Genomic DNA, 14,281 nt, shown 5'->3' on the forward strand with positions numbered 1-14,281 from the left:
TCGTGTTTGGTAAAGTTAGCCACCCTTTGCCGAAGAAATTTTCTAAATGGACGACGCGACGCGATCTACACCTTCCATTTAATTAGTGTAATTCATCTTTTCAAAAATACAGAGAATAAATAACGTTCTTATTTCGACTTGTTACCGTACGATTATTACTTTATATTTCTCGACGATTCACTAGCTAGTCTCCTAATGAGATCACTGACAGCGCAACGAAGTGGTAGCAGACAGGCAGCATAATGAACGAGGTTCTATTATGATAATAGATTTATCGTACAGTACAAAGCAATAAGGTCGTGTCGACTAGAGATCACTTGTCGTGTCTAAGCACTTTGAAGTATTAATTTTAGATTGGCACACGTACGCCGAACAATGTTTCTCGAATTTCCATCATGGTCTTTGACTATGAGAAATTTCAAAATTTCATCCGATTTAAATGAGAAACGGTTCTGCAACTAATTAGCGAGAGGGAAGCTTATTTGATGATTTGTACGCGTCCACCGTTCCTCATTTAGCTGCTTGTGTCGCGTAGATATTAATTAGATTCGACACGCGACTCGTTTCTCTCTACCGTGTATGGCTCTATCAATCCGTAGCCAGTTCTACTGATGTTCATCCGAACATTCCTAACTGTCGAGAGACCGAACCGTTTCGAAACTTTGTCTATTTCGCACGAGCAGGAATGGTTTAATTGGTAGGTAGCTGGGTCTCCAACGTGTTTATCGTAGAAAAGGAAAATTATTATTAGTCGGTGAGATTTCGTTGATGGCATTGCGTCGCGTCGCGTCGTTTCATCGACCTCGTTAACTCAATTCGACGTTGCTCGTTCTCGTTTTCATTCTCCACGAGTCCTTGTTTCCCTTCTGCAAAACGAAAGAGCCGAGAGCTTGCCAGAGAAGTGCGACTCTGCATTAAAAATAATATTCCTGGCGCGATAAATAATATCGACGGTCGACGTTCAATCCCAACACGATTCAAATCCAAGTTATTCATTTTGCAGGTAACTTGGAATCACATTTGATACGTTTAGAACGAAATTGCCATGGGAACTCGTAGAAACGACCCGGCACTTGTAATGTTCCGCAAACGGGACAATTATTTCGACTACAAAGACTCTTTTCTAACGACCCAGAAGTCTGGGATAACGATTATTAAACCTATCGGTTTCTAATTAACCGAACCTACCAGCGATTTCCTTCAAATTTACCACATTTGAACTGGATTCGAAAAATAGGTAATCGTTTTGCAGAATCATGGGTGAAGTTGAAAATTTAAGAACGTCGAATCCACAGTTAATTGTTTCACTTACCTGTCGTAGAATATTGAAATCAAGTTATCCGTAAACGGAACGCGTGTCAATTTACGATAATTCCCGAGTGACGATGAAATTCAGATCCGTTTCACGTGCGAATCTTACGTCTACACTGTACACTATGTTGATAAAGAAGCGCGAACCTATGTATAGAAGATACTCGATCGTGTGGACCAGCGTTTCCGTAGAAGCACAAATATGTGGTGCTCTACCGTCCAATAATGGAAGGTAGAAAATAGCTTTCCGGCAAATGAACACGCGCTATACCTTGCATTCCACTGGGGACGTCGCGACGCGACGCGACGCAACACAACGCGACGGGTTTTCGTATCACCGAACAGATCGTTAACCCACGTGGCACAATGTCATTCGACGATTCTCTTTTCTTCTCTCATCTCTGATAGCCATTTATGTACACTTTTATCCTTTTCCGAATTTACTCAACTAAACGGATTCATTTCCATCGTACCTTTTTTGATTTCGTTTAACAAATATCTGGGTACTGTTGGCGCATCAAAAGAAAACCCAACCCCGGCTAGCTAAAATGTCACAGGGGAAGGGGAGTCGCGCGTTCGCACCGCCCAATTCTTTTCTAATAGGCCCACTGCGTGACGAATACGCGAAGGAAACAATATACGACCGAATGAGACGCAGCGATATTCGATATCCCTTACTTTGGCGTATTTACTTTCGTTCGCGTAATTCGTCAGGCAGTGGGCCTATTAGAAAAGAATTGGGCGGTGCAAATGCACGATTACCCTCACCCCTGTGTTTTTAGCTTGACGGAGCTCGGCCTTCTTCTGGTGCGCGAATGGTACTAGCTAAGTCGTGTATGTTTCGAATCTTTGATTTTTCATGATTCCTTGGGAACATTAGCTGTTTTGTTTCATTCACGATTCCCTCCATTAATAGGCAACGATAGAGTTCGTTTAAATCGATCAATTAAATGGAACAGAAGGGCTGATCGTTAACGATTAATTTCTAACGTATCATAGACATTTAATTGAAATATTTACAGCTGCTCCTTTTTTCCGTGTTGTTCCTCCTTCTGGCTATGATCCTCGACAAGATTTTCCGATCGTTAGGGTATGTTGTACTCGTTACGACATCACCGGCGAAACAAGCGGCGTGTCTGATGAAGCACGTACCGTTACCACTGACAGCTCGTGGCTGACATTGATAGATACCTAGGTACCGGTATCGTTAGCTACGCTAAACTGTACATTTATGGGACCACTTTATAACGCTCGATCTTCCAAGAAGCATATTCTCTGTAGCGTACATCGACTGGATTATGATAAAACACGGAAACGGTTTTACGCAACCTCTTATTGCCAGGTATCTTTACACGGCCACTAGTTTTCCGTATTCATCCCCCATGGAATATGACATTTTATCGGATATGTTTACGCAGCTCGAAACTAACGATAAGCCGCGAACCAGTTGGCGTGTTTGAAATTGAAGGAAATATTACCGTAGAGCGTGGAGTAACTATAGGATTATTCGGATCACGACCACCATCTCGCATTTCTAAATTGACTCTTCCCCGCAAGGATATCCACCAGGGAATCGCTATTGAAATCGGTGTGGTGCAGCGTATCGATTTCGGGAAAGCCACACCGAAGTTGAAGCTTTATTAGCGGTTCGCTTCGTAACGTTGTTTCGTATCCTTTTACCGTGAAATAATTTACTTGTGCGCGCGCCAAATATGTAAGAGATAGGGTTAAATCTTGGATGATATTACGGGTCGGTTACTGATTGTCAGAATCAGTTCCAAGATTTTCGAAGGCTACGTGGAATACGATTATCCGTAGGTTTAACGGGACTAACGCCAAATTCCCCGATATATAGGTACCTATTCTACGCGTATATCTACACCGGAAACGGGGATAATGCTGGATGTATCGAGTGGCCGATCAGACACGTAGTCGTAAATAAACGGATAACGATAGCTCCTATCTGTATCCAGCGAGCAGACGATTCTGGCTTATGTTATGCAGGTAAACGTTGGCAGAACCGGCAGATTGGTTGCCACGTAATTTCGTAGTAAGGCACTCTGTATGCCGTTCGCGTGGCTGCGTTCACGCTTCTACCTACTATGTCGTGTCAGGGAAATCCATCCGAATCAAATTAACCAGAAATCATACGATCCATATGATACGAATGGAATTAGTGTCCCACGAGTTAAGGAGAAATTCTATTGGGTCTTTGTTACATAAATCAAATTTGATGTACAGAATGTCTTTGCAATGAAATTATTTTATCCGATTGCTCGACCAAGTTGTTAACTACCTAGCTCCTAGATATTTAACACTAAAATTACCGGAATTTAATTTTAAGATGAAAATAATGTAGAAAATTAAATAGATAAAGAATGAAACATAATTTAATATATACAGGGTGTTAAAAAATACCCTGAAGACCTCTACACCGCTGGATAGATTACGAAAAATCGAAGTGAAAAATTCTATAGCATTTTTCAATGGGATCAGTGAATTTTGAAAAACTGATAAATTGACCAATCAGCGCGCAGCTAGAGTGGCAAGACCCGCGGAGTAGGAGACTAATATCTGGGACACACGTAGCATGCAAGTTTAGAATATTTCGAACACGTATTTTCCGTTCGGTATTCGAACGTCGGTATACGAAGGTACTCGCTACACTTTGCGGTTCCTTTGTACGCGGCTCGATGATCAAAGAAAATAGGGTGATCGATGTACTCACAGTGTACTTTCAGTTTCCATCGTTCCTCGATGCCAGCCTCTTGTAACTTTGGATTCGTCGCTCGACACACAAGAAACTTTCCCTCGTCTTCGATTGACGGCGTCCATTGGAGCACGCTCACGCTTGTCCCGTCTTCCTGAAACTAACACAGATTTTCATGTAGGTATATACATACATTATCGTGTTTGCCTCGCGTGATTTTGAATTGTTTAACATTCTAATTTGCCCCTCGATGAAATTATTATCCTTCGATACGAGGTGTACGCACATCGTCAAATGTTTTACAGAGACTTTGCGAAAGAATCTTTGAACAAGTAGAGCCGAGAAACTAGTCTCTCACAATAGAAGATCCGTGTTCAGCGTTCGGAATTACCGTCGTCATTTCTAGAATGGAAATTCTGAAAGCGTATTGAGTTTCCGAATGAAATCTCCATGAAAATCGTCGTAGCCCGAGAGAGAATTCGCGACAACCTAATTCTTTCCTCCTTTGTATCTCTCATTGTACGATATCCACGCTTCATTTCACATTTTCCTACCATTGTTAACAGTTACCCTCCAATTTCACCCCTTCCTCTCGCTCATCGTTTCGAGTGCCATCCATTTATTATGCGTTTTCGCTACTATAAAAGTTCTTGTTTCATTTATCACCGGAGAGTAAGAGTAAAAAGGAAAGGAAGAGATATGGCGAGCGGGGAAGGAAAAGCAGAACGGAGATACGATACATCGAAAACCGGGAGGAATCTCAAATTTAAATGTTGAAAAGACGGAGAGTGCGTCGCGTTTGAGCTCGGCGGACAGCGAGCATATCGAGCAAAAACGAGCGACGCGAGGAATTCTAAATTCCCATGAAAACGAGCCGTAACGTTTCTTCGCTGGATTTATGGTGGCGTGGCGTTGCCGAAATTTCGGCATCGTTATTCACGTAGTCTCAGGATGAAAAGTGTGTACGATATACCGTATACGCCCTCTCTTTGTACCCCCCTTCTTTCTCTCTTCCGTGCAATTCTTTCGCCACGGAATACAATGGAAAGAGAATAAGCTTGAGAGAAAGAGGGAAACAAAAATGGGTCGGTCATGCAGCCGTACCTTTGTTAAATTAAAATTAAATTCTCGATAGACCCACGTAAGTATAAGGTGGATGCTACGTCTATGGAATTTGGAAAGAAAAAAAAGGAAGAAAGGAAGGGTTTTATCTGAATTTCATTTTCACGTTTGCTTCCTATTTTTCCTGATATTTTCAAAATGCCAGATGTAGACTAAATCCAATATCGACTAGCGAGGGTAGCGATTATCTAAGGACGATCGATCGAGTTGCAACTCAACTGCCGAAATGGTTATCTTCCTTGAAAATTATTTTTTTCTATTTTACAAGTAAAATTCTCTTTTTAAAAAATCTGAAGACATAAACGTGAAGAGAGTAAAGGCTCCTGTGGTTTCTTCTCGATTCTTTTCTCAACCGGTTCACTGGTCGTAGCAATTTCGAAAATCGATACTGGTTCGTGGGAAGAAGAGAAAAATAGAGAGACGGAGGTCGACGGAAAAATAAATTTGCAACGGGAAGATCGGTTAGCCGTGAAATTTCTCCATGGATATTTTCAGAGACGTTGCGGGGAACGGTATGGTATGCCAGAAGGAATTTCAACGTGCCAGCTAGCGCGATAAAACTTGCTGGCTAATAACTAGCCCACGATAAAATCCGGCAAACTAATAACACGCGACAAATTTAAGCTTAAAGCGTGGATCCGCAGGGAAAAGCCAGTTGTGCCGCTATATTGCTGGAAAATCGGTCTGCGGAGATAAATCTAGTCGCGTATCCTGCCTTCAGGGAATTTTCGAATAACGGCGTGCTACGGGAGGAAAACTTGGAATCCGAATGCCAGATGGATCGGCTCGGCTATATTCTACGTGTTCCTTTTTCCTTTTCATTTTCTGCGTTCTATGAAAATTAGCCGTACCTAGCATGGTCGGTTGAAAATCTCGGAAAGAAAGCTAGCAAAATATATATTCTAGAAAGAATCGAGAAGTTCGAGGTACGTAGGTATACCCGTAGATATAACAAAAATTACAGGGGGTGATGAACGGTAAATTAAAAATCACTATCACTGTTACGTGTACAGAGTGTTGGAAAAAGGGAGTATGTAGCGCTCGTTAAAAAAGAACAATCAAGTTTTAATAAACGCGAGTAGCAAAGTATATACTTTTCTTGAAAGAAACAAAAAATTAGCTATTCATTCTTTAATGCAAGGATTTTCCTAAAACCTTGCCTTTCCGTTGCTTGTTTTTTTTCTTCCCCGCTCTCGGTTCTGTTGTTTTCTAAAAGCTTCATTCGTATTTTACTCTTGTTCCTGTCAGATGTCAGGAACAAGGCATTAATCTCATCCCTCCTAGAAATTAGCGTTCTTTGTGTATCCTCTGTACCGGGCAGGTATAATCGCAGTCCGTCTAATTAAACGTAATACGTATTTTTTTTTTCTCTCCGTCCCGAGTTCTTCTGATTCTACTTCATGGTACCGTCGTTTGCGTAAGCCAAAGCGAACGAGAGTTTTTTCATTCCGACAAGCTGAGCAGACCAGTCGACGAATATTTTCATTGTGCACGCTCGCACAAAATCCTACCCGTTAATTCCACGTTATTTAGCGCTTTGATCCGTGACTTTGTTTTCGAAGCACTCTTTCCACAGCTTTGATCCGTTCGCTTAGGCTGAAACGCAGTCAGCCTAAAAGATATCGTTCTCGTTTTCGTCGACGCAGCAACGCTGCTTTTGCTTATGTCTGCCAAAACCTGCTGATAAGTCGTCGACATTTGCACCGTTCGCGCTACCTTCGAAAATCGTTAACAGTTCGTCAACTGACTGTCAGCTAAATTAACATTGGCCGAGTCTATTCCACGCCTTCTTTCAATTTACAATTTACTAACTTACTTATTTACTTGTTTACGTAATTACAAAAAACTTGAACCTAATTGTCTCCGCGTGAATGGTTGAGAGACAGAATGCTGTATTGTCCGTTCAACAAGCTGACCCCCTTTCACCCTCGCGTTATTAATTATTCTCAGCACGTGGTAATCTCGAATTACGTTAACGGTATGTTAACCGAGTTGTTCGTTGGCTTCGAAACGTTTGTTTCAAAGTTGCACACGTTTGCTCGAGCATCATTATATGGTCCACGTACCAATGCCGTGGACCCAGTGATGGAAACTGATGGTTCTGTTATCAATCGAGCGGTAGATGGCAATTACATGGATGCACTAGGTAAATTATTATCAAAGCCATCCGTCATTTTCATGAAACTATTAATCCCTGATTTCACTTGTAACATTCGTGCAACGATCAATCAAGAAGCGGGCCTCGCGTTAGTAATTCCTCTAATTATCGAGCTGATTGAGTAATTCTCTACTTTCCTTTTTCTGTTCTACGAAATCTTTTTTATCAAACGATACCTTTTATACATATAGAACTATAAGAAGAGCAGAGAATATAAGTATTCGCTGGTATTCAGTTTCCGTTTTAGAAAAATCTTTTCGATGCATGGAAGATATTTTCTTCGTTCCTATGTTTGGAAATCAAACCACAGAACAAATCAAAGGAGAGTTCGACTGTCTACTTCTTTTTCTAGCACCCTTGTAATTAATACACATTACTCACGGAGACAAGTTGAAGCGAATGCTTAAAATTGGATTTGCATCGATTACCAGTGCAGTCACGGTTAAAAATATAACCCATTCCGTGCGATACTCGATTGGAATTTAAAATAATCGCGGTGGAGTTTGGCTTGTTACATACGTACGAGTATTGCGTTAAATTATGTGCACCGTGCAAAATTACAAACTGTAGTTACGTAAAATTTCATTAATCCGGTTAATAGCATTGAAATTACCCTGCTGGTTGTTTCATGCAGTTTAAAAAAAAGATACATATTTCAATACATTCCGAAGGTGGATATTTGTTGTGACGTCCAAGCAAACGTTTGCTTTTCTCGCGATAAACAAACAGTACGTCGTTGATTTTTTAGACTATATTTCACTTCCGATGGAAAGTAATGTTTATTCGGAAGCTACGGCAAACTGAAAGATTTATTTTATCGGGTATATGATTACAGCAATCGAAACGACACAATTCTTTATTTTTACTTTGTATATTTTCAAACAGCACAGCGTGGAATACTCGTATTTTTCATTTTTACTAAATCACCCAAGTTTATTCATTTTCTCGCAAACGACGGTGTCTAGAACGGCAAAGGTGGCGGCCATTCAGATTCAGACGATTCGAAATCGTTCTCTAGATTCATGCAAAAGGAGATTTCAAGAGATTAATCCGTAAGGAGTAGAACTCGTTGAGAGTTACGAGCAGTCGTGTTGTTGGCACACCACCACGCCTGCCACATTGAGACCCTCATATCTTCCTTTATTTTTTCCTCTCTCTTTTCCCTCTTCTGTTTTCCCTTTGTGTCTCTCCGTTTTCCTATTTACTGCGTACCGCGTACGGTTTTCAGAGCATTCACACCGAACAGACAACCAGATCCTTTCCCAAATCAAGATCCACTGAAATGCTCTGTACACGTTATTGCAAACGACTCTACTCTATTGTCATCTATAACGCTCTGTTTGTTATACGTTCTTTCAACAATTTTCCAATGTAGCCGCGCTAATTCACCTCTCGTAAACGCCTCTGATTCCGCATTATGTAATTCATTGAAACAAAGAATTATAATGGCATTTTTTCGAGCTACTGAAGTTTGTTCTGTCTCCTTGAACATCAATTACGTTCTGCCCAACTGTTTGCCACTTTACCGGAACAAGCGTCTCTCTGACGAGGATTACGCGAGCTTCCGGAGTTTAGTTTCCTTTACACTGCGACGGCGGCGTTTGTAACTTTCCGATTGGATCGAACTTACGATCGAAAAAGTTGAGGGAAAAAATTCCGCAGCGCGTCGAGAACGATCTCCTGGATATTTTCTTACTGAAAATTGATTGCCTATCGTTGCGAATTTCACGCGGAAATAATTATCTTCGCTATCGGTTTACTTCTACTTCCATTTATAGGAATTTTTAGAAAAATATATATATAAATCAATGTCGAATATAATAAAACGGTCCGCGCCGTTTCAGGTTTTCAAGTTTCAGTCGTGTCTATCTTTCCGGAAGCACTACGATTGGAATCAATTGGACTATCGACAAGGGACAGAGAATGGAAAGCAACGAGGAGATGGAGAAAGAACAAAATGAAACGAATCGAAGAGGGAAGAAAGATTCGAGCGAGACAGGTAAGTGATAGAGATGAATAAAGATAGGGAAAGCATGAAATGTGCACAGAAGCGAACTTAGTTTCAAAGATCTTACAAAAGGTCTTGCCGTTTCGAACTTTATTCCTGTCCTCGAATATCGTTATCGAGACGTCATTATTTTTATTCCTCTAACGACATCCATTACTCGAGATACTTGGACTCGGCGGGGAATATAAAATGTACAGGCTGATACAATAAAATCGTGCCTAACCGCAAAATACCGTTAAACGGCTTTATCGAATAGTAATAGTTAACAGTAGTTGGTACTATAAATTTCAATTAAATTTGCAGAATTCGATGAAATTATTTAAAATTTTATCTTTTGCCTGATTTTACTTACATCTTTGATCGTTCGTTTAAGTTGCTTCGAAGCTTTCCACCAGGTTAAAACGGCCGGTGGCTTTGATCCCATGCTTTGACATCGTGTTTCGTATCTCTTCCCCGCTGATAGAATCTTGTCCTTTCCCGTGATCATGATTTTTAATGGTCTCACTGAAATCATTCACAGATATTGATAAGATTATTAACAAAGATTTGATAATAAGTAGATCGTGATCGTGATGATGACTTAACCCCAATTTCACATGGACTACAATATATTTCATTTAGAACAAAATCGCCGAAGGTGACGTGAAAATGTGATCGATTGACCCGTAAGGATCTATGCCCTACTCGCTACCCGATACCCCTATTTCGCATCATGCGGTGACGATGACTTCAAAGCAGTGGCATAGCCCCCAGAATCTATGGATGGCAATTAAGGTAAACATTAAAAGTGGGGTCGGGCGGAGCAAACGAAGATCCCCCATTGCTTCTCTCCTATATCGCGTGCCATCTTCTCCCGGACGAACAGTAGAAATGTATTACACCTATTTGCTCGTGAAACTTTTCGATCTCGCCATCGAGAAAGTATTCCAAAAGCGATTTTAAGATTAGTCTAGCTAACTTTTGCAAGGATTGACTCGCTTAAACGACCGTAGCTTCCCTGGTTATACCTCCCCAGAAATTTTGCAATACTTTGAACTTTGTAGGTGATCGTTAATTATTTCTTGTTCTTTCATTTTCTATTCCAACGAATTTCGAATTAACGTTAATGTATTTACTCGACTGCTAAGTAAGCAGTTGGAAAAACATTCGTTATTTGTGTAATGTATAATATCTTGGCTCGTTATTAATCGGATGACGAGATTGTGGCTGAACGAGAAGCGAGGAGAAAATAACCGAGTATTAATTAAGCGTTCAGCTAGGTCGGTACCCCTGAACGATTCCAACCTGTTCCTCATTACCGACTCGTAATTATCTGCCATTGTTCGTGACTGCTAAAACGTTCGTTACTTCCTGTCTACGCTTCGTGTTTCCCTCCCTCGAAATTCCCCGGCGAAACGGTTGAATCTTTTAAGCTGCTCGATTAACGATCGAGAAATCTTCGTTTCCGAGAATATTCTCGGTTCTTCACCTACCACTGGAAAAGTTTCTCTCGTGGTTCGTTACCGAGCTGCCCTTCGTTTTGCCGTTTGAAAGAAGAAGATCTTGATCGTTCCGCAACTTTTTCGACTTTCAGCGAAGATAAATACAGTAGAAGGCGACCGCGTGTCCCTTCCGCTGTTAAAGATTTGCAACTTGCCGCGGAAACTTTGTCGAAACGTATAAATTTATTTCAATAATCATCATTAGTTTTCTCTTCTTACCAAGAATAATCCAATAGGTTATTTATATTAAAAAATAGTGAGGGGACAAATACAATGGAACGAGGTTGGTTGATAAAATTAACGTCTGTTTCGCGAAAGAGAGAAAGAAAGAAAGAACGAATCGAGTCACGAGGTCGGTTGGTTAATCAGTCGAGAATCTCTCTGCCGTATTTTTCTTCAACGACGTCTAACGACCACTCGAGGTTTATCCACAGTTCGAACGAAACATCGAAACTCGGTCGGTTCCTCTATCGTTCGTTAATTGGGAGCGGGTTAGATGAGGTGCGCGGCGAATAATCGAAGGGTACTCGGTTCAACTGCTTGAAAGTGTAACGAGTTGGAGTAGGTACACCCGACTGGCCGGACTGTGCAGACGGGTTCGAGAACTCGAGTCGCCCGCCGCCATACCGTCAGCCTTGGTCGAATCGTTTATTTGCACGAACCACCGGAATCCGTGTAGAAATTGATCGTAAATATTTGGATAAATATTTCATGAACGCTCGACGACCAGACCAACCTCCCTCCCCCGAGTCGAGTAGTAACGCAAAGCAGTACATATGCACACTGCACACCGATCGTTTTAACCTTTTTACCTATACACAGATACATACATAATCATATTTATACACATGTATATTGTTACAAACGAGTTAAAGCTTATTCGTGTTCTCGTTACGAAGCTTCAGCTTTTCATTAACGTTAATAACTGTTCTTTTAGTTAACTAACTGTTCGTTAAAACGCGAAACAATCAGGATAATGTTCCTGATTAACGACGAAACGGCTAGGTACTACGTACAGAAATACGTACATTTACATTTGTAAAAGAATAGCCTTTGGCGTCGTTTATTCACGAACATGTAGAACGTATAGGATAATAAAAGTATTCAAGGAAATAATAGAAACACATTTGAAAGTAAAGAAATAATAAAATGTAACAATGTTTTACATACATACTAAACTTTTCAATTATCTTTTACGTGTTTCATAATTAAAGCACTTTTGACGAATTTAATACTATTTTCTTTTTCTCTTTTTCTACTTTGAAATGATTTCCTTTTTTTAAATACGTATTTCACTATGTATATTGTATCGAAACAATAGAAAAAATTGTTTGCTTCTCTTTCTTTTCCTTTTTCTATATATCAGAATCAGAAGAGAAATGCACGGACTTCATTTCTTCTTTATTCTATTCGAATGCACCGTTGAAAATTTTCTCAACGGTATCTCGCGTTAGAGGTGCTGGTTTTTAGCAGCTTTCCGATCGAATCGATCAAAGGTTTTAACATTCTTCCGCGCGAAACGCAGTCGCCTAATAAAACGAAGCACTGCACCGGTCCCTTTGTTTTTATTAATCTTCAGCTAATTGGAAGCAGCAGTGACGAAGCGTAGATCGAATAATTGGAGGATCGTTGATCGATACGATTGGAATTCTCCAACGGGTGAAATAGGTAGGATAGTACGTGTTCCTCTTCGAACGAAAATACAGTCAGCTCGAGCGACTCTTTTACCAATTCCATCGAATATATCTGCATATTTGTGTATCGAAAACGGTTCGTACCTCGCACCGGCTAGGTATTTGTTCGTGCACCGGCAGGGTCTCTTTTTAGAGTTTTTGGTAGCCTCGAGGAGCGATAATAATTTGTCGATTCAACCTGTATACCCTGATAGGCCATTTGACGATGTTAAAATGCCACGCTGTGTTGTACGCGAAACGAATTTAAATTATCCGCGACGATTTTTCTCCTGCTACCTTTCCACGAAATTGTTGATTTTCATTAGTACGCGAAATTAGAGAAGCTGGCTTCGAGAAAATTGCGGGAATCTCGCCTTCTACGTTTTCACCCTTTGACGAAAAAGAATTTACTTCGACTATCAAGCATTAAACGGCGAATAACATTCTCTATTGAGACGATTTTTATTCTCGACGTTCGAAGACTTTTACTTACAATTAATTACCTTTGCTTTTCTTAGTTTGCTTTCTTTGCATCTAATTGGCAGTTTGTTTAGCAAGAAAAAATGAAAGAAACTCGATAAATCGAAAAATTTACTCGATTTAACTTTACATAAATATTCAAATATGGTACATGTAGATTTTTCGAAAGAACGAGTGGAGTTGAAGATTTTTAAAGGGGAAAACAAAGTTGGTCGACGTTACCGTAGGCTACTAATAACCGAACTAGTGGAAAGCTAACTTCGTCCTGCTTCAGACGAATCGTTACGAAACACATATACATATGTACATCTATATATGTATGTGTACATATACGTATCCTCTTAAGTCAAGGGTCTTGACGAATCGAAATATAATTTGACCCAGTTTCGCCTCGAGGAGTATCCACGATATCAAAATGAAGGAGCTTACGTTGACAGATATTAAACAAATAGAGATATTGCGTTTTAACCCCGTTGCTCTTACCCTTGTACGACGTACGACGTTCCGACAGTAAGAGATTGTGCCGATATTTCTAGCAGTTACCATCGCAAATGCACCTACGCATTTTTAATTGCCCTGCACACCGATATTCGGAAGAAAATTGAATATTACTCGCGTGGAAAATTACTTTCAAGAGACTATTAGGAGCGAGAAGATTGCAGTATCTGCCAACGTTGCATTAACCACGTAATCATTGGAGCTTCAGAAGCTTCCAAGTACTTGCTAACGTTCCCTTTTACGTTTTAACAGATCCCTGGTCTTTCGCGTTTCCTTGAGAAATCTCGATGAGCGTAAAGTGTAACGATACGAGCTGCGGCATTGCCAAATTATACCAATAATATCGTTTAAAATCGTGCCCCGGCCTCGATGAAAATTTCAATTATTTTGACGATTCACAGAATAGACGTAGATTGTAGATCGTAGATCATAAGCGGAGTGTCTTCTCTTATCGTTAATGCTCCCTCGTTTCGCAATCGACCAAGTCATTTCAACTTTTCTACCATTCTTTCCTCTTTCTTCATCGAATAAGCGAGTAAATTGGTCTTCAATTCGGGCAACTAGGACATTTGTATTTTTCTGCTTTTCCTAGGAATGTTTGCAGTAAGGGTTGAAGAAAAAACGGGAGAAAAAACAGCCGACTAATCGGCAAGAGTTTTCGTTTAATTTCCGCCGAGGCGTACGCGAAACGAGGCAACTTTTTGTTTGGACAGCAAACGGGACCGCTGTCTCGAAACGCAGGAAACTGTCAGGATCAGTAAGTACATCAAAATTGTGTAGAGGAGAAAAACAAAAAAAAGGAAAAAAGTAAAAAGGTTGTCCAAAGCGTAGCCTGGCAGT

The 14,281-nt window shown here is 40.5% G+C and overlaps 1 protein-coding gene across 2 annotated transcripts in view; it reads right to left on the bottom strand.

Annotated features, from left to right (window-relative positions):
* LOC114877373 (hemicentin-1-like) overlaps positions 1 to 14,281 on the bottom strand; it is an 87,559-nt gene that overhangs the window by 22,707 nt on the left and 50,571 nt on the right. For both annotated transcript variants that reach the window (XM_029189882.2, XM_029189881.2), the window contains exons 7-8: positions 9,662 to 9,813; positions 4,040 to 4,181 (exon numbers count right to left, since the gene is read on the bottom strand). In XM_029189882.2, coding sequence (XP_029045715.1) covers positions 4,040 to 4,181; positions 9,662 to 9,813 — 294 coding nt within the window. The remainder of the gene's footprint in view (positions 1 to 4,039; positions 4,182 to 9,661; positions 9,814 to 14,281) is intronic.

The sequence above is a fragment of the Osmia bicornis genome, chromosome 15 (assembly GCF_907164935.1).
Source record: "Osmia bicornis bicornis chromosome 15, iOsmBic2.1, whole genome shotgun sequence".
NCBI lineage: Eukaryota > Metazoa > Arthropoda > Insecta > Hymenoptera > Megachilidae > Osmia > Osmia bicornis.